Raw genomic sequence first — 26,708 nt, 5'->3', positions numbered from 1 at the left:
GAAAAGTGGAGCCGGGTGAAATCGTGCGCGTCGGTGGGAGCCGGGACGGAGTCGTGATTGGGAGCCCCACCTCGAGACAAGGACACAACCGGGATAAAGTTACACAACTCGTCAAGTGATTAACGACCGTCTGCAGTGACCTATCAGCCAGGACCATCACACTGTGCTCGACCGCACCACATGGACACGTGTAGTGGCACTCCCTGACACGAAAAGACACACGAAAAGACACGATCAACACGGAGAAAATCAATCAGCTGACTGAACTGATTTATTATGTCTAATATTAAACCTGTGCTCACGTGCAGGTGAAGACTGGCCCCTGACATCCCCTCTCGCTGTTTTTTTTTTCAGTCATTCATTTCTACTTTTACTCACTGAATGTTGTCAGGTGTTTTCAGTAGATTCAAACATTTACATTGTAACCAGTATTCTGGTGTTTTGAAGTAGCAGCAACTCCGTGTAAAAATATCCTTAAAATACTCTTCAGGTTTAAAGCTTTAAAAGGATTTAAAAAATGGTGTCTGTCAGTGTCAAGCAACATTTTATGATTTTAGCTCCTATAAACTATAATAATAACCAGATTATCCACATTAATCGAGTTTTCACTGATTGTTATGAATTCAACATGTAGCCTATAATAACTCACCTGCAAAAGTTGTTGACAAATAGAAATATTAGCACACTTTCCAGAGCTTTTCTTTTTAATTTAAAGGACATTTTACTTCTAGATGACTTAATGGAAACTAAATAAATAAACTATAATTTAAAAAAAAATAAAGTTTTGTTGTTGTTGCATTGGTACAAAATACACATACACATCTGTAGAGTACAAATCTGACAATGAAAAGCATCTGCAGGTGGAGTTAGAGAAAACTGAGTTCACCAGAAAACCCACTGCAGCCCATACTCCCCATCCAAAAAGCTATAGGCTATGTTTCATTGTGGGTAATGAAGGCCCCAGGTTGTGACAAGGAAGATGCATGTTTGGAATATGAAGGACAGTATCTGTGGTTCTGCTTCATTGATTTTGATCCCTTGCTGAATAAATGATCAGGCTACTTATGGCTATTCATGCTGCAACATCCTGAGAGAAGAATCTGATCGGTCCCAAACTCACATCAACCTCAACCACACGGGTGGAGACACGGGGACGGACCTGTCCACAGGCACCAGAGGAACAAGGACAAGACATGCATAGACATGGACATGCAATAACAAAAGGACAGACGATAAAACAAGCTGCAGGCCACACTGCTCTGCTTACTTGATGTAACAGTTTTAGTAGCCCACAGATATTTTTCTTTTAACAAAACATCTACTGCCTCTCCTATTTCCATGTTCTTTCATAAAATAAGATTTCACACCTCCAACAGACTTGGTATTTTCATCTTATTTGGTGCCAGCTTTTGACCCCATGATTTAGATCCAAGAGAACTATAGGGCCTGTATATTAATGTTGATTTTCTCTGCTTTAGAGATGTTTTTTGTTATTATTTCATATTATTATTATTTCATGTTATTATTTTCATTTTCATTTTCACTGTGGTTCAATAATAAGTAATCTGTAGTTTCATAGTGAGTTTAATGGGCTCTGACCTGGTACAACACCAGCTCCAGTACAACTAGGCTTTAATTCAACAGACACACACATACACAAACACACATACATACACAAACAAACTAGAAAGCTTTTTGTTTTGTTTTTCTTTCTGAGCAGAAAGTGCTCATGAGAAGCAGCTTCATGCTTTCAGTGTTTAGTGTGACTTCACTTCCCAATTTAGAGAGAGAGAGAGAGAGAGAGAGAGAGAGAGAGAGAGAGAGAGAGCGAGAGCGAGAGAGGGGGGAGAAAAAAAAAACCTGCCATCCGGTTATGGTCTGTGAGCAAAAAAAAATTGTAACTGAAATGGTTTGCGCCATAGAGCCAATGCACCCGTGCATGAATTGAAGTGAGGTTAGAGGCTAAATTGGCTGTTTACATTGACAAAAACGACTAAATGACAAAGAGCGCGAGGCTGCTGCAATGGACTGTACGATAAAGGTGAGTGTTTGATTCGTTTCTAACGCTGCTGCCGGTGGGGAACATGACAGGCGGCCACCCACACCAGCGCTGAGTCTGCTGCTGAGTGAGAGAGTCAAGGCGGTGATGCGAGCTCCCCACTCTTTCCTTCTTGTACAAAATTTCCTCTTCCTTCCCGTTCGTGGTTGTATGTCGGCTCTATAATAACACAACTAACCACTACCATCTTTACACTCAGATAAAAACACTAATTGGTGGCCGGTTAGACGCGTAAAGGTAGATTTTCCAAACGCACGGCTTTCGTTTTCTTTTCTTTTTTTCTTAATTGCTTTGTTTAATCGAGCTCCTCTCGCGTTGCTCACGGAACCGCAACAGCAACCAACTAAAAGAAAATCACAAGGTGCAGAAAGTGAAATTACCGAGCAGGGAGCAGGGCCGCAAACGTTGTCTTTTTTTTTTTTTTTTTAACCAAGTCTAAGTTAATGAGGAGATGCAGGATTTTATTGGTGCGCACAAGGCAGGTGTCCCTGAAGGCGCCATGGACCGACGTGGAGACAGACAGAGCCGCTCTCAGAGAGCAGGGGGACCCTCTCCGTCACATCACCGGTATTTCACATTTCACACTGTTACAGCTTACACCTGTTCCTCTCCTCCCGACCACCGCAACCACCGGGTATTGTTTCCACAGCCTCTCTTCCAAGAAAGGCAAAAAACCCAACAGGCCTCCACGTCCAACATTCAAATCGACAACCGCTTTTTAGATATTTTTAAAAAAGAAGAAGAAAAGAAATGCGCAACGGAGGGAAAAGGCAAACCCGTTTCAAAGTGCTGATGCAGGCCTCAAGTGTATATTCAGACTTTTTTTTAACGAATGCGCGCCTGATTTGTCACATTTAGGCCTAGACAGGCTCTTATTTGATTTGTCCTACTTGTTTAAATATTTCTGCTGCGACGTATTCTCGCAACTTTTTCAGTTATTTCTCCAAATATCGATGCAAACATCAACATCAAAGTTATTATTACGAATTACGTGTATATTTGAACCAGAATGAATGTGAATGGGATTCAACCGGGTGCCAGAAAAAACGAAAAAAAAAAAAAAAGGCAGTTAAGGCTTTAAAAAAAATACAGGCCTCAGATTGAGGAACTTATATTTGTAGCTGCTCGTTTCTCTCTTGTTTCGCTTCCAATAGATTTATATTTATACACACAGTGGGGCGTTTTGAAGAAAATAGGCTATAGATTAGGTTACAATTTTTCTATGACATTAAGGGCAGTGCAGTACAATGAGGTTCAGCACGAGGACGCCTTTAAACTAAAACTTCATCAATCATCGTCAGAAATCATTTAGTGTTTTATTGTTGGAACAGAAATGTGATTCTTCGTTGGTAAAGCCTGCTCATTATTATTATCATCATTAATATTCATATTTAGATGATTATTCTCTTGAACCTCTGTCGCAGCAGATTGTGCGTTTGAGGTTATTTTAAGTGTAATTTATAGCTGCAAACGGGAGCACTTGTCAGGTGTCGTTATCTGAACTCAACAGGCTTCCTGTCTCAAACCTCAGACTTTCCGCACACATTTCCGTTCCCTGGACCGAAAAAAAAAAAAAAAAAAAAAACACCTAAAAAAAAAAGCAACAAACCCCTTCTCCAGAAAGTTGGACAAACCGAGGCGCTGCAGTGTTTTTAACCCTACACTGTCCGTTCTCACTGCGCTGCTGCGGGCTGAGCAGCTCTGTGCGCGGCCTGGCTGTGCGCGCGCGGCCTGCAGAGGCCCGCGTGCTGCCTGCCAGCCTCCTCCGAGCTGTGAAAACCGCACCGTTGTTTGTGTCGCACAGAAGCGCAGCTGCTCAGGCCTTTGCAAAATCAGCTTGCCTTAACTTTTACTTCTGCTTTCTGTCACTTGCCTCAGACACGGCGAGGACACAGAGGCCTGCCTTTGCACAACTCTCTCTCTCTCTCTGGGCTGTTATTGTAGGCTACACCTTGTTTTATGTCTGAGCTGAACATGGGTTGTTAATTCGTTCAGATACCCTCCCATGTAGCCTTGACACTTATAATAAAAAAAACAGCTTAGTATTTGGAGTCTTTTGTGGTAGAGCCAAATGTAAACAGGAGGTCAGTGAAACAAAACGGTTTCATTTCCAAAAAAAAAAAAAAAAAAAGCATGTAGTTCCCACAAATCATTAGGCAGCTGCAACTTTTACCCTCTTCAACGAATTTCTGCACACACTGTGAGAGTGGCACTGCTTCTAAAAGTCAGACATGTTCAGTATCCGTCTCTAAAGTTTCACTCCACAACAGACACACACACATTAAAAGTTTCAGGATGACCAAAACAGCGTGGATTACCACTAACACTACAGGGTACCCTACTGTAGGTGTATGGGAATAAAATGTCTCACTATTTTGTTGACATTGTGCAAATGAGAAATTCACTGGAGTCTCCAAAAATTGACAAGTGATGATTTCCACCTTTAAAGATACACGGAGGCAGTTCATCACATCACAGGTTGCAAGTTTTAGCTCCTCTGGTTTGTAATGAACCAAAAATAATCTCCTTTCACTTCAAAAAAAAAAAAAAAAAAAAACGTACACAAATGTAAAATGACACATTGAGTCATACAAAACAAGAAAAGACAGGATGAGGAAAATCTCACAGAAATGAATTTCTCTGCTTTCATATCCTGTGAGCCTTCCCATTTTTCTTGCATTGATTTTTAGGTTATGAATTTGAATTTAAATAGTCAAGTCATTCAATATAATATATTGATCAGTTCTATGACTGATTAGTCATGCAAGTCACTTTTAAGCAAACATTTTTATCCTTAAATATAAGAATGGTTGCTCAACCAGTTGAATTTCTTCCTGGTTTTAATTGTCAGTCAGAGAAAACAAAACATTTGATGACGTCACATTTGTCTCTGAAGGATTCACATGCATTGTCGCAGTTTTCTGATGTTTCCTATACAGACCAGAGGATCAACAGAGACACACATTAAAGCCACAGTGGTTAGTTGCAGCTTTAGTCGTCTGACTTGGTTGTCAAAGTTTCAGCTTCAGCAAAGAGACAGAAAAGTGCATTACTTGACTCATTTTCCTGCAGCAGGGTTTCAGTTCAGGGCGTGCTGCTTGAGGAGGTTAGACAAGAGAGACTGGGTCTGAGAGGTTGCTGGTTGAATCCCTGGCTGGCAGGAAGAAATAGAAACCAAGGGAGGGAATGGAAGTGAACAGCACTTCCCTCTCTCTCTCAGCGTCTGTTACTGTAGTGCTGTTGAGCAAGTGACCTGCTCCTTAGGTTTCACTATGGACAGAGTAAATGCAGAGGTCAAACAGCGCTCTGGTTGCTGATTCACAACATGACTAACACCTTGTCTCAATGTTAAGAAATAAGGTAGATACATTTACTTTGCCTTTATTTTAACCTGGTCGGTCCCTTTGAGATACAATGACATGGTAACTTTATAATAAGTACACACTATTAATCATTAGTTAAGCATTATTAAATACTGAATTCTTCATTTGCATGAATACTCATTAGTATGTAGTTTATAAATACAGTTAGTTCTTATAAATGTTGAGTAAAACATTTTTAACTGTGTTTATAAACTACATACTAATGAGCATCCATGTGTTATACATGATGAATTCAGTATTTAATGCTCAACTAATGATTAATAGTGTGTACTTATTATAAAGTGTTACCCAATGACCTCTTTTCCAAGGGAAGCCTGGCCAAGACAGCAGCATAAAGTTGCAACAATTAAGAATGCACAGAAACTCTTACAACAAAACAGATAAAATACATGCAAGATAAAAGCAATAGGACTAAGACTCCGGATTTACATTTAAACAAGAATGAAGCCGCTCCAACATCTACATTTAATATGAACCGCAGCTTTGAAAGTGCATCGGGTTGGGGAATCAAAGAAAAAACATTTTCGTTGGATTTTGGTGTTTTCCTGTGGTTAAACTGCGAATCTAACGTGTTATTCTTTAAAAGATTTAAGAAGGATGCGCTTCGCTGTCGTAAACAAGCTCTTGGGTTTGAGCAAGAGTGCATGATGCAACCTGCAAGAGCTGCTGACTTAAAGCCACGTCTAAAGTTTCCATACAGGAGTCGGTTTGTGCTCTCGCAGCGAGTGAAGAGAGAGTGTTTACTATCAAGCTGATCAAGGCCGGTGTAAATTTTTTAGGACATCGAGGCACGAGGCAGTGTCAGCTTCAAGAAGGTTGTGTTTTTTAAAAGTTGTTTTGTGTCACTGAGCAACAGGCTGAAACATACTGAACAGGAAGTCAGTTGTGGCATTAGCGGTCAGGCCACATTTTGGTATATTTGTATCAGTGTGCAGAGGGTAGAGAGAGAGAGAGAGAGAAAGAGAGAGCTCAAGGGGAAGATAAAGAAAGAGCGGGAGTGTGTGTTTGTGGTTGTGAAAGCATGAGCTTGTCACTCAATGTACTGCGCTGAAAACTGAATGTGACGAGCGGCTCACGGTCACGATAACATCAACAGTTCATCAACAGTTTTGTTGAGCACAAAAAACAAACAAAAAAAGGCAGAAAATGGCCCTCGACCACGAGATCTAAGTGCACATTATCTCGCATTCTCATGAAAATGTGCTGTCGACAGCCTGTTTTATCCCACTTTCAGCCGACTGTTTCACTTCTGCACAGAGGGACGGGCCTCTGAAGAGTCAGAGGAAGACCAATCAGCTGAAGAAGAAAACAGGGAGTGCGGTCAAAAGAAAGCTGAGCAGAGAGTAATTGAAGTCCTGCTGAATACACCGGTCACATGCAAAGTGTTTTTTTTTAATGACATGCGGTTTTTTTTTATTATTATTATTAGCCTGTTATTATTGTTATCATCAAACCTCAGCATCAAACCAACCAGCATGCAGAATCAGATTTCATCATCTGAAACTGTAACATCAACTTCATGTCGAGCCGTTACTTTACAAAATGAAATATAACAGCTTTGAACATTTGCAGGAGAACTCAACCAGTTTGTGACATCACAGTGTGTTTCCAGTGCACATGTTTAAAAAAAAGTAAGAAAAAAGAGAAGAAGATGCCTCAACACCTCTGTGGCTCCAGAGGGAGCTGATGTGTGAAGTCTTGTTAAAAGCCTCAAACGACGTCGCTTTAGTGAGCTCTTTTCATGGCCATGTTGCATTGTGGGTAATGTAGGCACCAGAAAAAGAATGCATGGGTTAAAGCTGACAACTCTGATTCTGCTACAGTGACACTTTGTTTTGAAATGAGTCAGTCAGTCGAGCTAAATGCTGAATCTTTTGTGTCTTGAGGCAAAATCCGGCTTCATCTCATTTCATTTCTACAAAAAAAAAAAAAAAAGCTTTTCCTCTGCTTGCTTCAAAAATGGGCGTAGCCTACAGACAGCAGCAGCAGGTTACTGAGTGAGACCCCACATGCACTGCTGACTTCTGTATCAGTTTCTCTGCAGCTTCAAGGAAATGCCAAACTGTGTGCCATGCATTAAGATGTGGTTGACAATGCTCAAGTAACAATTGAGCTAAAAAAAAAACACACACACACACACACACCCGGGCAAAGAAAAAAAAAGGAAAGAGAAAACAAAAACAATGCAAAGGCGGCTCTTCAATCAAGGCTGTGCTCTTTTCTCTCTTCTTGCTATCCAGTGAACCCGACCCCCTCTCCACAGGCCTTCAGTGTTGTTTTCCAGCGTTAAAATGACCCACATTTTTACATTGTGCCCCCCTCCTCCACCATTTCCTCTCTGCTGGCCTGTGCCAAAAGGTTCCTCCGCACATGGTGGCCAGGTTTCCTGTAGGCCACTGACAAAGCACGGCACTGACGTACGAGGCCCAAAGACAATGCTCGGCTCCTCTAAACAAACACGCACTTGCACCCACTTAGACGGCTGCGGTCGCATCGCGCACGCACGCGCTCGACCGAGCGGCCGACAGAACAACAGGTCCAGTGTTTGCGTGAGATGAGAAGTGCCATCTTGGGTTGATTGTGAGGCCTCGCTGAAGGTGCTAAACACAGGAAGACGGAGTAAAATCTCGATTAGACTCCACCTTGAGCTCCCACACCTCCCCCTCAACTCACAACCCCAATTCTAACGACAAAATAAAAACTGTGGCTGAAGTTGCTGATCTTTGAGATTAGCCAGCCTTCACACACTTGTTGTATACTTGTACTTGGTGGTTTGAAAAACCTCCTGCCTGTCTGGCTGTGAAGATTAAACACACATTGAAAGTTGAACCAATCACAGGGTTATAAACAAGTAATGTTCCCAACTAGCTCAAAACCTACTCAGTTTATACAATCACAACCAGTTTATGGGATATCTAATTAGGGAAATTGAGATCTGTGGACCTGCTGTAGAAACAAAAAAATGTATTGTTGTTTTACCCAGTGAGGTTTGACTTCTGTTTGTGTTTACTGATGCATCCAAGGTGGAATAAACTGTGTATGGAAAAAAGAAAAGCAGTTTCCACAGGTTGTGACCTGGCACATTAACGGCAGACACTGACCCCTGTGGCTCTGTTGGACAGGAAGCGCTGTCCGTGGTGAGTGAGGATCAGCCCATTTTCGAGCCGCCCTTCCCCGCAGCCCCGGCCATGCACATGAAGACCGAGATGACGTCGCCCGGCGGTTTCAGCCAGGCCTCCAAGCAGAGTCCCGAGCCCGGAGAGCCAGAGTGGGTGGGGTCAGCGGCACCAAACGCCGGGAAGAGAGGCGAACACGTCAATGGAACCAGGTGAGTCAGGAGCAGCCGGGGGGCCACAGGGGAGAGCAGGTTCCCGCTTCGTCTGACTGGATCTTTTTTACGGTCCATGTCAACTGTCAGGTTTTTCCCCAGACCCCTAAAAATATTTATTTATTCCTCACTTACCAAACGCTGCTATGTCATCATAGTGATAGGTGGAAATATCTGAATTCTAAATATGGCATTTAAACTGAAGGATTACACATAATTTGTGGTGGGAAATAATTAAATATTTACTTAAATATTGTACTTAGGTTAAATTTTCTAGTCTTTTATTTTACATTCACATATTATTAAAGGAAATGTATTTTTCCTCCACTATATTTAAATGACATTGAATTCATTTTTCAAGTAAGATTAAACAAAAAAACACACACAAAGACATGATCCACTTTCATTTAAATAACAATGCAAGTTATCCAAGTAGTAAAATGGAAAAAAAAAACACTGATTTGCATCGCCAGATAGTTTTTTTTAACGTTGCTGTTTATCTAATTATCTGTAATTATTATCTGTCCCCCTGGAGGAGCTCTGACCCTGGGTTTGATCATTATTTATCTGAAATAGCTAGGCCTACGAGTTTTACCATCTACAACACATTGATGCAGTGTTAATTATCTAATATTTACATAAACTGTGAATATTAATATGATCTTATATGTAAATATTGGATTAATTTGTGTTAACTATTTAATATTTACATTAACTGCTTTATATATTATTTTGGCAAGTATACTTTTACTTAGACTTACGTGAAAACACTTATGCACTTTTACTTGTGTTGGGTTTTGAATGGAGGGATTGTAATTGTAAGAGTATGTTGACATTGTTGCGTATAAAGGATCTGAGCTATCTATAATCTGAGCTATAAACACAAGTCATTGCAAATAGCTTTTAATATCTGTGGTTGCAGCTAGGTGTGGCAGGTGCTGGGTGTAAATATTTACCAATGACTGATCTATAGTTTCTGTGCTGCAGACTATTTTAATTTGATGTGTGACACCACTAATGTCAAGTTGACCTTAAACAGAGCTGCTGGCTGCGCCCGGCTCAAGGTTATCACCACCAACACAGCCCCGCTCAGATTCACTGGAAACCTTTTGCTTTAGAAACAGTTTGGGCCTAAATTTATAACCTGTCAACTACAGATATTAACAACTACTGCAAGAGGAAATACACTTACCCCCCGCAGAAACTGAAATCTACACTCCACTGCCAGAGATTAGCAGCCACATAATCACCTCACTTGAAATGACACCGTTAGATAAACACAAGTTATATTGATAATGATCACTTCACAGAAACACAATGTTTTCTCTTGTCCATTTAGCCGCGAGTCCCCTGTGGACTGCAGCGTCACCAAACGCTCCAGACACATGAGTAACGACGGGGGCCCGATGCCGTACCAGGCCACGTACGCGGAGCCCCGTGTCAGTCCCCAGACCACCACCCCGCCCAGCAGCACCACGGAGGAGAAGAGGGTCATCGTGCCTGCAGGTGAGCACCACACACTGACACGAGCCGGCAGTCAGCCTCCGCCACCAGCACAGGACCGTCCCCCGTCACAAGACAGTTTCTCAACAGCAGCTGGCACACGCTCGGCTTGTGCAATATCAATAACTGAATCAGAGATGGGCACAGCGTGTGTTTGTGTATCTCATTCTTCTTCCTCTAAACAGCAGCATCGCCAACACCATCAAGTGCAACAATTCTGCAGTGCTTCAGCTAAAAACAATAGCAGGTATCAGCTGTTGTGTGAAGTGTGAAGTCAAGTGTAAATGTGTGACAAGCTGCTGTGGATGACTTTTTTTTTTCACTTCTCAACAGCCTGCTTGACTTTTAGATATTACAATGCAAAAAGGATTCATCACACAACTCACAGTACTGATTTGCACCATAACAAGACAAAAACCAGCAGTGATGCTGAACCAGCAGCACTAATGTATATTCATATTAATCCTTTTTTTTTTTTTTTTTAAAGAAGGAAAAAAAAGCCCCAGCACTCATACTAAATGCTCAAGTTGAGTAAGAGCTTCAGTGCTCAGCAGTTTTAGGAAGTTTACATCTTTAAAAAGAAAAAAAGAAAAAAAAAGAAACAATATTTGTGATCCATTTTAAGAGATTTGAGTTGTGGCTGTGACAGGCATAGATGTCAGAGAAAATTTAGAGAAGATACCAACATCTTGAATTGAATTGAGTTGAACTGAATAAACTTAATTAATTAATCCCAAAGGAAGTTCTTGGTGCCAGCAGCCCATGCATACATTCTTTCAAACAACACCATGACAATAAATACACCAAATAAATAAATATACAAACAGTACCTTTAAAATATATATCTAAAAGTCTTGCTAATATTAATGGCTAAAATGTGTATAAAAACAAAGTGCATAAAATAGATCTACATCATCTGGTTTTGGTCTTTTTGTTTACAAAAAACCAATGAGCTCAGTCTTTAAAACACAGAAGACTGATATCCTTCTGTTGAATTTTGACCTAATTAAACAGGATGAATGTGTCATTGCTTTACGGACAATTCAAAGTAAAGTTTGTCCACCCACACACACCCAAAATAATGCCCTGCACTGGAGATCGAAGTCATTAAAAGTCAAAAAGACCTCATTTCTGAAATGCTGGTGCCCGTTTGCTTTGGCAAACTGAAATCAGCCCCAACTGTAAGCACTTTTAAATCCAGGTTAAAAACATTTCTCTTTTCACATGCTTATAGCTGAGAACTTAAAACTTTATCTATTTTCTTTTATTTTACTTTTATTTGCTCTTGCTTTTAACTCTGTTTTCAGTGTTTTGTTTGTTTTTATTCTGTCTTATGCTTCTTCTTTTTTTTATGTTTTGTCTTTATGTAAAGCACATTGAGTTGCCTTGGTATGAAATGCGCTATATAAATAAAGATGCCTTGCCTTGCCTTGCCTTGGCAAATGATCCATCCTGAAAGACGCTGTTATCAGCCAAAACAAAATACAGGCGGTAGATGTCCCTCTCTTTTCTGAGGAAAAGCACAGACATGTGTATGTTATGTGTCACGATCTGAGTAGTCATAGTGATGTTTAGACTACCTGCTGTATCTAGTCCTCGTCACGAATCATTAGTTTGGCCACCTAAAAACCGACCGATGACATATTTTAAATTTTCCACCTTGTACACTTCCCACACTGTCGCTATCCCATGAGACTAATTAGCTGTGCAACTCAAAGTTGAGTGTTTCGGTGAGTCACAGTCTGCGGGGATGCCACGTCCGAGAGCCGCTGTGGACGATTCAAAACTCACTTCAATGGAACCCGACGAGATTCGTCAATGAGTCACTAGAACCGAGCCGTCCTGCTTTATAATTCATGGATATTGCATCACGGCAACATGTGTTAACCAAGGACAATCAGGGCTCGAGGGTGTGGTGTGTGGCCTCTGTTCACGACTGCAGCTCCTGCATAATGTTACGGGCAAGCCACAGCGCGGTCATTGTTTGCTACTGGAAATGAGTTTACCTTCCTGACTCAGATTTTAGTGCAGTGCCAGGACTTGGAGATCAATTTGAACCGAAAATGACTGGTTACCAAAAGCTTACAAGTCTGATACTTGAGATAAGATACACTGGTTAAAAAAAAAAAAAAAAAAAAAAACACTGTAATGATGAGTACACTACATGCATGTAAATGTGTATTAGAAAGTCTTTTAATGATCAAAATGCAGATTTTAAATGAACCAGGGGGAAGCAGCACAATTCTAACAAAGAGGGATTTGCAAAACAAGAGTGGAAATGATTCTGCATTAACACTTACATTTTTAAATCCTATACAGGATGTTTCTTCTCAGTCTCTTTGCACAGGAAATCCATTATGCAAATGTTATCAGTTTGACCACAGTTATTTATGTTAATTTCTGTATGACTCCTCCACCTGTAACGTCTACAACTTCCTGTTTGTGACATCTTTTTCAAGCCAGAAAACATACACAGCGTTCCTCTCAATCTAAGCTTTACATTAAAGTTCAGTTACGTATGAAGTCTACACAGCCATAAGATAATTTACTCCACAACACAAGAGACATTAAATATGTGTATTTTCTGATAATCTGAGCTATACTCTACTCCCTCTTCCTTTCTGATGTCAGATCCTGAGGTTTGGACACAGGATCACGTGCGGCAGTGGCTGGACTGGGCCATCAAGGAGTACGTCCTGGAGGAGGTGGACGTCATGCTCTTCCAATCGCTGGACGGCAAGGCCCTGTGCAAAATGACCAAGGACGACATGATGCGTCTCACGTCGGCCTACAATGCAGACATCCTGCTCTCGCATCTCAATTACCTCCGGCAGAGTAAGGCTCGCCTCGTGCCCCGAGATCTCTCTCGTTATTGTTTGGTTCTCGCCGTCCGTCAGGTTTCAACAATGTGAAAAGTTTTCATTGTTCTGCGGCCCAAAGTATTTCACCTGCATGTATGAAGCCAGGGGCCAGAAATAAAATGAGACATGAGGATTTAAGGCGACCTGAAGACAAATTACTGCTTTTTAAGATTTTTATTTGACTTGATTTTATTTCCTTGGCCTTTTACTTTATTTTGGTATCTTCCTCTGGCTGTTGGTCAGAAATATGGCATGCAAATGTGTGTGTCTGTATGGGGCATGCTCCTCCCCTGCCATTTATTTCATAATTTGATTAGTGACACTCACATGCACTACATCAGTTGAGGATATGGACAAAATAATAAAAACACCTTGAGTGCGCTCATGATGTGGTGGCTACAGAGACGTGATGTCATTTGAACTTTGTCCTGTTGTTAAACACATTTGTTGCCTTCTCTCTAAATTGTGACCACGGTTCCCTTTTCGTCAGCACAAGTTTCCTGTGTTTGGCCTCATTCGATCATTTTGTCGTGCTGGCGTCTGAAGCAACAGTTTAGCTTCTGTAAATCACCATTACAAACGGGAAACAGATCATTAACAGCATTGTAAAGATATAGTCAGAGGTCTGATCATGTCCATCTTCTAGTCGGGTTACCCAAGTAATGTTGTGACTCAATTTAATATTGTTCTCTTGTGGTCTTTGCTTCAGGTAGCCCTACGTTTTCTTACTCCACAACTCCCACCAACAACACACCGCCACAGCAGCAGCAACCCAGACTACAGGTGAAAGCAGGTGAGATCCTCCACTCCCCTCCTCAACATCTAAATTCACAACCTGGTGACAGTTGATGGCATTGATGCTATGACTGTTACTGTGAAAATGTGATGAAACCACACCCACACAGCGGGCGAGGCAGATTAACTGACCTTAAAGGGTTGAAGACTTGATAAATAATAATTAATGATGTTTTCCCCTCCCCTGCCAAACTGAAACTTTGTCAAAAACATTTAGCTGCAAAATACAAAGATTTAAAGATTTAAGATAGATATTTTTTTCTTCTGAGTTTAAAAAAAAAAAAAAAAAAAAACACACAGCCCCAGTTCAGACAGGATGTCAGGGTGGGACCTGCTGTGAAATCAGGCTGTTGATTCTTAAAGTGGCCAAAATGAGGCCACAACAACACAACTGTGCAGAGGAGAAAGAAGCTGCACGTTTATCTTGGTGACGTTGGCCCTGTTGCACTGCTCATACTGTGTGATAAAGCATCTAGAAAACCACACATCAATTGCATCCCTATAAGACTTGTCACATGCATGCATGCATGCAGGTGCTTCTTAAAAGTATACTGCATTTACATTTTTCTGATGGCTACAAGCCAGCGCAAAAATGAAACTTGAGGGTTCCTGATGGTTTTGGCCTGTAACACCTTACCAAACAACAGCTGTCTCGCTGCTGTCCTTTCATATGTGCCTTTGAGATTTCCTCCCTATGCGTTTCAGGTGGTTTCATTTAAATAACTGCTTGAGGTCACATTGCCCAATATTTCACACTTTATAAAAGCAACATTTAGAGAAAAGTCAGTAATATGAACACATATTTCCAGACCTGAATCAATTACAATCATCAATATGGCAATCTCTCTCATTCATCTTGACGACCTTTGGAGGGGTCTGACCAGCTAAATGTACACAGAATGATTAAAACTAGCTCCACCTGGACCAGCTACAACACTAAAGTGCTATGTACACATCGGTCTTTATGTATAATGGTGCAATTATATCATATATTGTTAGTGGTTGAATTTTAATTCAATATTTGTACTTCAATAAAAGGATATCTGTATGATACCCTAGCTACTTATTATTTGTGACTTGATAATGCCAAACAAGAGTCACTTCAGACTCCAGGAGCGTTTCTTGAATTTAATCAAAAGCTCAGAGTTCAGGCATCAATACAAATTGAATTATTTGGAGATGAAGAAATTACATGTTAAGTTTCAGAACCTGTGTCTTATAGTTGTATGGGTCTAAAAAGGTTCTTTACCACAACACTGGCCTCAGTCGACAAAAAAACTTTGATGAGTCCAAAACTCAACAGCCAGTTTCATACAGGAAACAGCTGCACTGGCACAGGAAATGGGGGGTATGGGTCCGACTCCTGGGACACAAGTCACAATCTTGTGGCAACAGGGGTGGCCTGAAAAAAGAAAGAAAGAAAGAAAAAAAACGCTCACCCAAGAAACTGTGGGTCATCTTCAGACCCCCCCAAACGCTTATCATCTCCGTCTCCCTTTACTGACTTCCTTCCTGTGGCCGTCCCGTCCCACTGTCCACTTCAAAGGCTTTTTATGCCACATGCTTGTCACTGCCTTATCCTCATTCTTGTTTATGTGTTTGTGTGCGTGTCTGTAGAGAGCGGGTTCGATGAGATCAGCCGCAGAAACAGCTGGCCAGCAAACACCATGACTGCAGTCCCTAAAGGTAAAACAACACAGTAAAAATCTGAGAATGATATGAAACAAACCAGCGGTGGTCATGAATTTTGATGATCAGACTGTCTCACACAAGTCTTTTGTTTTTTTTTATGTTCAGGTTCTTCCATGGAGCACCAACATAGCACAAGACTTTCGGAGCCTGCTCCAAGAATTGTGCAAGGTATGAAGGCCACTTGTACCAAACATGACTTCATTCAAATGTAACTAGGTCCTAATTACAAAGTCAACAAATGATGGATTATCCAGACAGAGTCTACAGCCATGTTAGCAGCAGGGAGCTAATAGGCTCACAATGGCAAATGCTAGCAAACGCTAATATGCTCACATTGGCAATGATACCGTTACATGTTGCTGGTCAACAGGTATAATGCTCACGATGTAACGAGTGAGGTTTGCAAACTACTAACTAACAAGTGCTGATAATTTTCACCTTTTCACCCTGGGGTGAGAGTACATGTGTTGTACATGTACTCTCACTCTCTGCCACAGTCAGATTTTAATTATACAATTATAGTCGCCAACAGTTCACCATTTAACTTTGTTTTTGTGTCATTAGTAGCTTATTTTTAAAACAAATCAATTACACTAATAGACAAGTACAGTGCCATAGGCAATCAGATGAACTGATAAACCAAAGATCGCCATAATGTTGGATTACTAACAAAATATCAATGTTCAATTCATCAACACTTCTATTCTGCAACAGATTTCATGAAAATCTAGAAAATGTTTTACTCCGAACAACAAATGTCAAACACAGAGCAAGAAGAATAAAGTTAGTAGGGTTCATCCTCTTATGAACGTCTACAAAATATAATGTTGGTCCAACTTATAGTTGAGATATTTCAATCTGGGCGGCAGCTGACATGGTTAAAAAAATAATCAACCAGCCTCAAGAAACACTTTGTTTTACTTCATTCAGTCTGACATAATGTTGATGGCGTTAGCTGAATCCTAGTCGGGTGGGGCAGGGGGGCTAGTTTTGTTTTGACATGGATTTGATGAGTCACGCTCACTTGAGAAAACCGAAAAATGGGCTGTGATTTGAATGTTTCACTCCATCAATAACTAAGTGGTTGTTCCAAGTCCTAAACAACAGATTCAATATAACAGCATGTGTGATGTCACAGCAAGCTTTTACAAGTGTTTTAAAAATCTTGAGGCGGGGCGCCGTGTGGGGCAGTGGGTTGAGCAGGCGCCCCCTATGCAGAGGCTACAGTCCTTGCTGCAGTCGGCCCTGCTTCGAATTCCGCGGCGGGAGGCCCTTTACTACATGTCATTCCCCCTCTCTCTGCCTCCCCATTTCCTGTCTCTCTCAACTGAACTAAAAAGGCAAATATATACTTAATATGAATGTAATGTAATAATAATATTCAAAAAAACTAAAAACAAATCTTGAGGCATTTAAAATGAAACTGGACAACATAAAATGTTTATGGTAATTTAAATAACCTGCAATGGACAATATTTAAAAAAAATACTAATTTCCTTTTCCTTCCTCACAGACCCATATCAGACATTAGGGCCCATTAGCAGTCGACTGGCCAACCCAGGTAAGAACCAGAACTACCACGAGACAAATCAACGAGGGTGACACAAATGAGGCCTTTACACTGTCTGCTTTGGCAACACAAGAGAAAACAGAGAAACCAAGGGCTGGTGCACATGCACTTAACTTTCCAAAATGAAGTAAAATAATAAGCAACACCTGTTGTGTCAGTAGGATTGCATCACTTGCATTTATGCCGAGATGAAATCTGGCTTCCCTCTCACCAAAATGACTGTTTGCCCTGCTGTTTCCTCACAGAAGGCCAAGCCCTCAGCTCATCCAAGAACCGAACAGGCAAACAAAGTCCATACAAGCTGCCTGACCCCAGCGCTCACAGGCCTGTGGGTAGGTCTCTGCCCCATTTTCTGACCCTTCCTCCAAGCCACACAGTGAAAAGGTCACATTTGGTGAAAAAATGTGTTACCAGGATGTTAGATTTATCTAGATGAGCGAGAATGTTTTTTTCTCCTTTAGCAAAAACGCTAATGCTAATTATGATGGTCATGGCTTGATAATTACAACCAGATGATGGCATCCTGTGTAATGCTTCTGTCTCACTCACCTCAACTCCTCCTTCTTCATTGCTCCTTCCAGGTTCGGGGCAGATTCAGTTGTGGCAGTTCCTGCTGGAGCTGCTGTCTGACAGCAACAACGCTGGCATCATCACCTGGGAGGGCACCAACGGCGAGTTCAAAATGACCGACCCCGACGAGGTGGCCAAACGCTGGGGCGAGCGCAAGAGCAAGCCCAACATGAACTACGACAAGCTGAGCCGCGCTCTGCGGTACTACTACGACAAGAACATCATGACCAAGGTGCACGGCAAACGCTACGCCTACAAATTTGACTTCCAAGGCATCTCGCAGGCACACCAGAACCACGCAGCAGAAGGCGGGCTTGTTAAGTACCAGACTGAGATGCCTTACGTGCAACCCTACCACAGCCACCAGCCCAAAATGAACTTCATGGGTGGCCACCCCACACCTATGCCCGTCTCCCCCGGCAACTTTTTCGCCCCTCCGACGACATACTGGAACTCCAACAGCCCCATCTACCCCGGGTCAGCCATGACCAGGCATCCCGCCACTCACTCCCACCTGAGCTCGTACTACTGAGGACAGGACACTTCACACCTGAACGGGATAACATGGGAGTGAAACTTAGTGAGCGCTTAGTAGAAACTCATGCACACACCATCCAGGATGTACCTGAGCTGAACCCCGTCTAAATGAAGGTGATATGACGCTACGGTCTGTTTTATAAGGGCATTATGAAGTTGTCTGTCACATTTTGTTGCATCGTGGTCGTAAGAAAGGACAGAACGTGAGGGTAAATAAATTCTCTCCTGAATGGAAAGGATTGGTAATGTTTCTTATCTCAATACACTGATGACAATATATTAACAGTCATACAGTTTTAAAACCAAGTTTTATTTTTCTCCATTTGTAAGTACATTGTTTGATAGTAACCTCTTGTAAAGACAGAAGTCGTACCCTTAACTGTGCCAGTAGCATAGTAGTGGTTTTGTTCTTTTCACACAGGTCAAAATAACACATTTCACATTTAATGTGACTGACATTTGTAAAAGAGAAGTTGTACAGAATGACTGTCATGTAGCAATTTAACATGTACTCAAGATGTAAAGCTAATAAATGAAGTGTGTAACTGAAAATGCTCTTGGTGTAATCATTTACAGGTTCTTCAGGGTTTTTTTTTCTTTTTTATTAATTGATTGATAGCCTACTAAATTTGAGAGATGACGATGAGATACCAGCTGATTAATTAATGTGTTCACACCCAGTTTTTGTCAATGGGACAGCACTCAAAATTCAGAGCACTAGGTTTCAGCACATTACTCAAGACTAGAGTTGAATGATGAGCAAATTATATTATTTATTTGTATTATTTTTGTAGATATTGCAAACACAATTTCATTGTCACTATAATTTTTTTTTATTGTGTTTTTGTTGGGATTACACAGAGCTTCCTGTTTCTAACTTATAGTGAACAGATAGGAGTGGTATTGGTCATCTCATCTGACATAAAACTTGATTTCAAGAATGCCAATTATTTAGCTAAATAATAATACTACATATAATCTATAATGAATTTTTGTGCTACGAGTTAAACGCCTAGTGACATACTGATATAGGTACCCTTGGTGCCAGCTACAAACATGTAATAAAGAAACATCTGCACAAACATCGTTTTCACAGACGCCCAGATTGTTGCTTTTAGCTCAATAGGTGTTCTATAATGAAACCACACATGCTGAACCCATCACTGTTCATCAGGTTTATTTGGCAAAATCAAAGATTTCCTCAAATACTCTGTGCCTTTCTGTGACCTGCTCCTCCTCCTGCTCCTGCTCCTTCTCCTTCTCCTTCTCCTTCTCCTTCTCCTGCTCCTTCTCCTGCTCCTGCTCCTGCTCCTGCTCCTGCTCCTGCTCCTGCTCCTGCTCCTGCTCCAGCTCCACAACAGCAGAGCCCTTCACCCGCCTCTCCTCACCCTCCACCTCAACCCACTTCACTCCTCCACCTCCAAAGGGCCACTCCGGCTGCTTCACTGTGGTCTTCACCTTACCACTGGGAGTCACTGCTTTCACCTCAGACTGTGAAGTTGCTGTGCTCCACTCAGTCACCGCTCTGCTCGCCTCTGGTTGTGCTGCTGCTGCTGTTGTGGTGGTGGTGGAGGAAACCTTCTTCCTCTTCAGGGTTGTGGTGGGTTTCACTTTAGGCACTATAAGTTGTACCGTCCATGGTCTGCTGCTGATCATCTTGGTCACTGGAAAACATTTGATTTTTGTCATTAGAAAATACTCGAAACAAGAAAAATCTCAATATCCTCATATTCTACAGGACATTAAACTAATGACTACACGGTATTTGGAGTTCATGGGTCAATTGAATACTTAAACTTTTGTAGGCCAAAACAATACTAATCTGTGGAAGTCTTCAGCACAGAGGAATGAACTGCATCAGGCTTATGATAAACAGGCAATATCACTGGTTCAGTGATTGTTTGGTCTTTTTGTGCGATTTGTTGACAGTACAGAATTTCTCCAGCCTTTATAGAAATAAGATGAGTTTTATTATGGGGAATAAGGGAAACAATGACCCACCTGTGGATGCACCAGAGCTACAGTTGGAGTCGCAGCAGGAGCACACAGAGTCTGAGCCGTAGAGCTCAACCCACCTGAGAAAAACAGTGATGACAAGCTGATCCACATTATGATTTTACTTCTTATTTTCAATTCTTCAATTTTAAGTAAAAAGAAAAATCCTGACCTTCCTGCTTTTGTGTCGTAGTTGCAGGACTTGGCTGTGGGTGAGGGCACAGGACTGCCCACTGACATGGTGCAGTGCATGTAGAGCTGCTGTAAGACATTAAAGTCAAGATTTGTCATCAGTTAAAATGTTTCAATCTTTTAACACGCAAAAATAACAAACATGTTGCTGCTGTTGCTCACCGTGTCCGTCACTCCCTTGAACACGAAGGCGTCTACAGAGAATCTCACAGCATTGTTTTTGTATGGGATAAATCTAGAGTGATTATCCTTGCTTTCAACCATACACCTTTACCAAGAGGAAAGAAAAAACCACAGCAAATAAGAACAAAATAAAGACTGAGTGAGAATAAATCTAAAAGAGATATTCAGTTAGTGTGAAGAGTTAATTACCCAAAGTTTTTCACAATGGGAAACTGAAGCTTAGGGGAGGTGTGGGACTTGTCTGGAGTCGCATAACACGAGTGGATGTACAGTCTTTTGTCCCGGGACATGGACGGAGCCTCAGCCTCAAAGTACATGGGCTTTCCCAGCATGTACTGATCTGACAGAGAGAGTCTTTCCCATCGAGCTGAAGGAAGAAGAAAGAAGGAAGTAGCAGCTTCCAGACTCATCCAAAACATACATGGAGAGACACTTAACTTAGCTGCCATCCATAAAAAAGCAGATAGAATATTTTAACATAACAGAGACAATTTGATAGACTTGTAATTTTATATTTAATTAAAAAACACTTCCATTGTTAGTGGTCAAAAGATACTACTACTTCTGCTGATACTACTACGTCTAATAATAATATTAATAACAATAATAATAATACCATACATATATATACAGTGGGTACGGAAAGTATTCAGACCCCTTTAAATTTTTCACTCTTTGTTTCATTGCAGCCATTTGTTAAAATCAAAAAAGTTCATTTTATTTCTCATTAATGTACACTCAGCACCCCATTTTGACTGAAAAAAACAGAAATGTAGAAATTTTTGCAAATTTATTAAAAAAGAAAAACTGAAATATCACATGGTCATAAGTATTCAGACCCCTTTAAATTTTTCACTTTGCAGCCATTTGCTAAAATCAAAAAAGTTCATTTTATTTCTCATTAATGTACACTCAGCACCCCAGCTTGACAGAAAAAAACTGAAATGTAGAAATTTTTGCAAATTTATTAAAAAAGAAAAACTGAAATATCACATGGTCATAAGTAACCCTTTGCTGTGACACTCATATTTAACTCGCATGCTGTCCATTTCTTCTGATCCTCCTTGAGATGGTTCTACTCCTTCATTGGAGGTTACAAAAGAATTTCTGCAGCACTCAAGGTTCCTAAGAGCACAGTGGCCTCCATAATCCTTAAATGGAAGAAGTTTGGGACGACCAGAACTCTTCCTAGACCTGGCCGTCCAGCCAAACTGAGCAATCGTGGGAGAAGAGCCTTGGTGAGAGAGGTAAAGAAGAACCCAAAGATCACTGTGGCTGAGCTCCAGAGATGCAGTGGGGAGATGGGAGAAAGTTCCACAAAGTCAACTATCACTGCAGCTCTTTGTATTGGGCAGGTGATGAGCAGTGCCTGGTTTTCTCCACACATACCGCTTAGAATTAATTGCAAAAAGTTCAATCTTCGTCTCATCAGACCAGAGAATCCTATTTCTCATAGTCTGGGAGTCCTTCATGTGTTTTTTGGCAAACTCTATGCAGGCTTTCATATGTCTTGCACTGAGGAGAGGCTTCCGTCGGGCCACTCTGCCATAAAGCCCCGACTGGTGGAGGGCTGCAGTGATAGTTGACCATCTGGAACTTTCTCCCATCTCCCCACTGCATCTCTGGAGCTCAGCCACAGTGATCTTTGGGTTCTTCTTTGCCTCTCTCACCAAGGCTCTTCTCCCACGATTGCTCAGTTTGGCTGGACGGCCAGGTCTAGGAAGAGTTCTGGTCGTCCCAAACTTCTTCCATTTAAGGATTCTGGAGGCCACTGTGCTCTTAGGAACCTTGAGTGCTGCAGAAATTCTTTTGTAACCTCCAATGAAGGAGTAGAACCATCTCAAGGAGGATCAGAAGAAATGGACAGCATGCGAGTTAAATATGAGTGTCACAGCAAAGGGTTACTTATGACCATGTGATATTTCAGTTTTTCTTTTTTAATAGATTTGCAAAAAATTCTACATTTCTGTTTTTTTCTGTCAAGCTGGGGTGCTGAGTGTACATTAATGAGAAATAAAATGAACTTTTTTTATTTTAGCAAATGGCTGCAAAGTGAAAAATTTAAAGGGGTCTGAATACTTATGACCATGTGATATTTCAGTTTTTCTTTTTTAATAAATTTGCAAACATTTCTACATTTCTGTTTTTTTCTGTCAAGATGGGGTGCTGAGTGTACATTAATGAGAAATAAAATGAACTTTTTTGATTTTAGCAAATGGCTGCAATGAAATAAAGAGTGAAAAATCGGAATGGGTCTGAATACTTTCCGTACCCAGTGTATATATATATATATATATATATATATACACACATACATGTGTACTCTGAATATATGGAATGAACCTTTGAATATATTGAACGAAACTCTGAATATATTGAGTGAACCTTGAATATATATATATATATATATATATATATAGGAAACTCTGAATATATTGAATGAACCTTGAATATATATATATACAACTCTGAATATATTGAATGAACCTTGAATATATATATATATATATATATATATATATATATAACTCTGAATATATTGAATGAACCTTGAATATATATATGAAACTCTGAATATATTGAATGAACCTTGAATATATATATATATGAAACTCTGAATATATTGAATGAACCTTGAATATATATATGAAACTCTGAATATATTGAATGAAACTCCGAATATATTGAGTGAACCTTGAATATATTGAATGAAACTTGACTGACGTCATCAAGGCATTAGGCTACATAAACTGACACCCACTATTGAATTGAACGTTTTATTTCATTTGTAAAATTGCTAAAGCAAAGATTTCACCATAGGCTATTTGTGTGTCTAAGTAGCAGTGAGAGAAAGGACACACAGTCTGGTTGATGCGCCGGGGAAAACTGCAGCCTCTGGTACTGCAGCTTCACCCCACTCGGCTCCAGCTCTGCTCGGCCACAGCCGCTGTTGTGCCGAAAAGAGACTGCCTGTGGGGGCAGGGCTGTTTTTCGGCAGGCAGCCTCTTTTCGGCACAACACCTGTAGCCGGTGGCAGTCCCGACGTTCCAGCGCCTCACCCCGACTATTTACTTTTCTCCGCTGCTCAGTGTGTATTCAAAATATTCAGAATCAGAGCTGGACTCGTATCTGCTACTCGTATAATGTGACAACGTGGTTTGGTGACGGCCCCTCCTCTCGGAAATAACGTCCCTCTCGGGCTCAACTGTGCAGCCCCTGACAGCAGCAGCAGCAGCAGCAACAGTTGTCAGGACTGCAAAAAAAAAGAATTATCAATGTCAATGTCAGCTTTATTTATATAGCACTTTTAAAGGCCGAAGGCCAGCCAAAGTGCTTGGAATAAGTCCGAGTAAAAACGCCAAGACCCGACCATCGCCCACAACGAGAGTCTCAAGGCGCTGCTACGAGATTCCGAGCTGGCTACTGTCACTCACTTATTGCAGCAGCATACCGTAGCCTACACATCTTACACTTTAACAAACAAGATCACGGAAGTGCCTTGATGATGTCAGTCAAGTTTCATTCCATATATTCAAGGTTCAATCAATATATTCAGAGTTTCATTCAATATATTCAGACTTCATTCCATATATTCAAGGTTCAATCAATATATTCAGAGTTTCATTCAATATATTCAGACTTCATTCCATATATTCAAGGTTCAATCAATATATTCAGAGTTTCATTCAATATATTCAGAGTTTCATTCAATATATTCAGAGTTTCATTGCATATATCCAGAGTTTCATTCCATATATTCAATGGTTCACTCAATATATTCAGAGTTTCACTCAATATATTCAGAGTTTCATTCAATATATTCAGAGTTTCATATATATATATTCAAGGTTCATTCAATATATTCAGAGTTTCATATATATATATATTCAAGGTTCATTCAATATATTCAGAGTGTCATATATATATTCAAGGTTCACTCAATATATTCAGAGTTTCGTTCAATATATTCAGAGTTTCGTTCAATATATTCAAAGGTTCATTCCATATATTCAGAGTTTCACTCAATATATTCAGAGTTTCGTTCAATATATTCAGAGTTTTATATATATATATATATATATATATATATATATATATATATATATATATATATATATATATATATATATATATATATATATATATATATATATATTTTAAAGGTTCATTCAATATATTCAGAGTTTCATATATATATATTCAAGGTTCACTCAATATATTCAGAGTTTCGTTCAATATATTCAGAGTTTTATATATATATATATATATATTCAAGGTTCATTCCATATATTCAAATATTAATTTCCTGAACAGCATGCCATAATATATATATATATATATATATATATATATATATATATATATATATATATATATATATATATATATATATATATATATATATATATATATATACACATACATGTCAATTGTAAAAATAAAAAAAAAAGACTTAAGATATCTGAGCAACATAGAAATGAGTAAACCCTACCATTTCGTGGCGTCAGAATGAATTTCACTCTGTTCTTCATTGATTTGAAGATCTTGCGCATCTGCATCTTAGGTGTGTAGCCAATTTTATAGGAGTACAAGTACCTGAACAGTTAAATACATTGTGCAGTGTTAATGTGGTTTTGATGTTGCAAAATTGAAAATGAGTGCAGGATACTTAGTCTCACCTGTTGTAGTAACATGAAACAGGCAGAGTGAAGGGCACGGCACGCCTGATTAGTCCTTGGAGCCTTGGTGGATCATACTGTAGTGTGTTTGAATACATCACCTGGTTGTCACTTATCTGCAAAAAACAAACCTAAATCAATGAATTGATTCGATCCTTTATGAAAACATAACAGAATGGAGCCCAAAGAAGGTGACTTCAAACTCCAGGCTCATGATAACATGACTAATGTCGCATATCTGACATATTTGTATGTATTTCCACGTAAGCACATAGCACAAATAAGTGTGTAAGGCCTGCAGACCCAGACAACACAGTCTCTATTGTTATATTGTATTGACTAACTTATAAGTTTCTATGTAAAAAAAAAAAAAAAATTCTTGCATGTACCCCCTTTGCACTAAAAGTCAGTCTGTCTCTAATTCTGATTCTGAAGTTGTAAAAAAAAAAAAAAAATTAAAAATCCAGATTGGGTCATCTATCTTGTCGAACAATGTTGGTTGGCCACCTCATGGTAGGTAATGAAACCAGTGCAATTCATCCTCTGGGACTCTTGAATGACTGCACCATATGGTGCCAGTCTGTTTAATGGATGTTGATGCTTGTGTTAAAACTCACCTTGCGCTTGGTTCCACACATGCCGAGGTCATAGTCAAAATAAAGGTGATCATCTGTGGAGTCACTGACTCGGCATGTCCCCAGTTGGAGCCGAGTGTGTGCCCCCCCGGAGCCCAGCATACTCCTCCGCACCTGCACCTGCATTTTGCCCAGCTTGCAAGAAGTCCTCACAGAATTTACCCCCGGGACACTGGGCGCCCTGGTGCTGGTCCCCTGAACCGGTATCAGGATCTCCCGGACGGGCTCCGGTAACGGCTCCTGCCCGGTGCCTCGGGCCGGGGAGAAATGCTCCTTCTCCACCAGCGGGAGCCTTGAGTCCACAAACACGGGAAGATGGAGGTACGGCTGCGGCAGAGTCGGTGTATTCCTCCGGGAGACTTTTGTTGTCATCCGGGTTGTTCGGTTTAAAGCCCCCAACCTCAGCAGGGATCCACCGTCAGTGAGGGCCAGCAGCGGCAAAATAATAAACACCGATAGGTAACTCCTATAAATCATTTATACTGTTTTAGGTCAAACTTAAGAAAAGAAAAGCTACAATCAGTGAAGAAGTCGCCTCAGTCTGGGCCAATTAACAACACCTGGTGGTCAAAAGTGTTTCGAGATTGACTGACAAAAGGACCAATCAGAGCCTAGGACCCGCCCCATCGTGGCAATCTAAAGACCTGTCTGTCTTAACCTGTAGCTATTTCATATTTTTGGAAAAATAGCACACCGATTTCAGCAGTTGAACATTGCCACTTCCTA

The 26,708-nt window shown here is 40.5% G+C and overlaps 2 protein-coding genes across 4 annotated transcripts; one reads left to right on the top strand and one right to left on the bottom strand.

The window, feature by feature from the left end:
- Window positions 1-1,911: 1,911 nt before the first annotated feature.
- fli1rs (Fli-1 proto-oncogene, ETS transcription factor-related sequence) lies at window positions 1,912-18,834 on the top strand. Of its 3 annotated transcripts, none has more exons than XM_083990410.1 (10): window positions 1,912-2,041; window positions 8,565-8,770; window positions 10,110-10,276; window positions 12,905-13,108; window positions 13,844-13,927; window positions 15,547-15,615; window positions 15,727-15,789; window positions 17,135-17,182; window positions 17,437-17,523; window positions 17,773-18,834. In XM_083990410.1, exons 1-10 carry the CDS (start codon window positions 2,024-2,026, stop codon window positions 18,291-18,293), a joined length of 1,467 nt encoding a protein of 488 aa, XP_083846536.1. In that variant the 5' UTR covers window positions 1,912-2,023; the 3' UTR covers window positions 18,294-18,834. The 3 variants fall into 3 exon arrangements, with proteins under 3 accessions (XP_083846536.1, XP_083846538.1, XP_083846537.1); XM_083990411.1 differs by lacking the exon at window positions 1,912-2,041 and adding an exon at window positions 2,306-2,626; XM_083990412.1 differs by lacking the exon at window positions 17,437-17,523.
- On the bottom strand, window positions 18,306-26,354 carry zp3d.2 (zona pellucida glycoprotein 3d tandem duplicate 2; the record flags this gene model as incomplete). Its single annotated transcript, XM_083989519.1, has 9 exons — window positions 18,306-18,311; window positions 19,877-19,962; window positions 20,300-20,373; window positions 20,466-20,551; window positions 20,648-20,753; window positions 20,858-21,035; window positions 25,161-25,264; window positions 25,348-25,463; window positions 25,965-26,354. The coding sequence occupies 9 exons, from the start codon at window positions 26,352-26,354 to the stop codon at window positions 18,306-18,308; spliced, it is 1,146 nt and encodes a 381-aa protein (XP_083845645.1).
- Between the last annotated feature and the right edge of the window lie 354 nt (window positions 26,355-26,708).

This window comes from Trachurus trachurus (assembly GCF_905171665.1).
Source record: "Trachurus trachurus genome assembly, chromosome: 16".
NCBI classification, from domain to species: Eukaryota; Metazoa; Chordata; class Actinopteri; order Carangiformes; family Carangidae; genus Trachurus; species Trachurus trachurus.
The sequence above is the reverse complement of the archived record's forward strand: the minus strand, read 5'-3'. Positions and strand labels throughout refer to the sequence as shown.

What these genes read in the sequence shown, in the direction of transcription:
- fli1rs (XM_083990410.1), top strand. An exon ending in GAGGGTCATCGTGCCTGCAG is followed by an intron (nt 10,277 to 12,904) that starts GTGAGCACCACA and finishes TTCTGATGTCAG; the next exon opens with ATCCTGAGGTTTGGACACAG. An exon ending in TGCTCCAAGAATTGTGCAAG is followed by an intron (nt 15,790 to 17,134) that starts GTATGAAGGCCA and finishes CCTTCCTCACAG; the next exon opens with ACCCATATCAGACATTAGGG.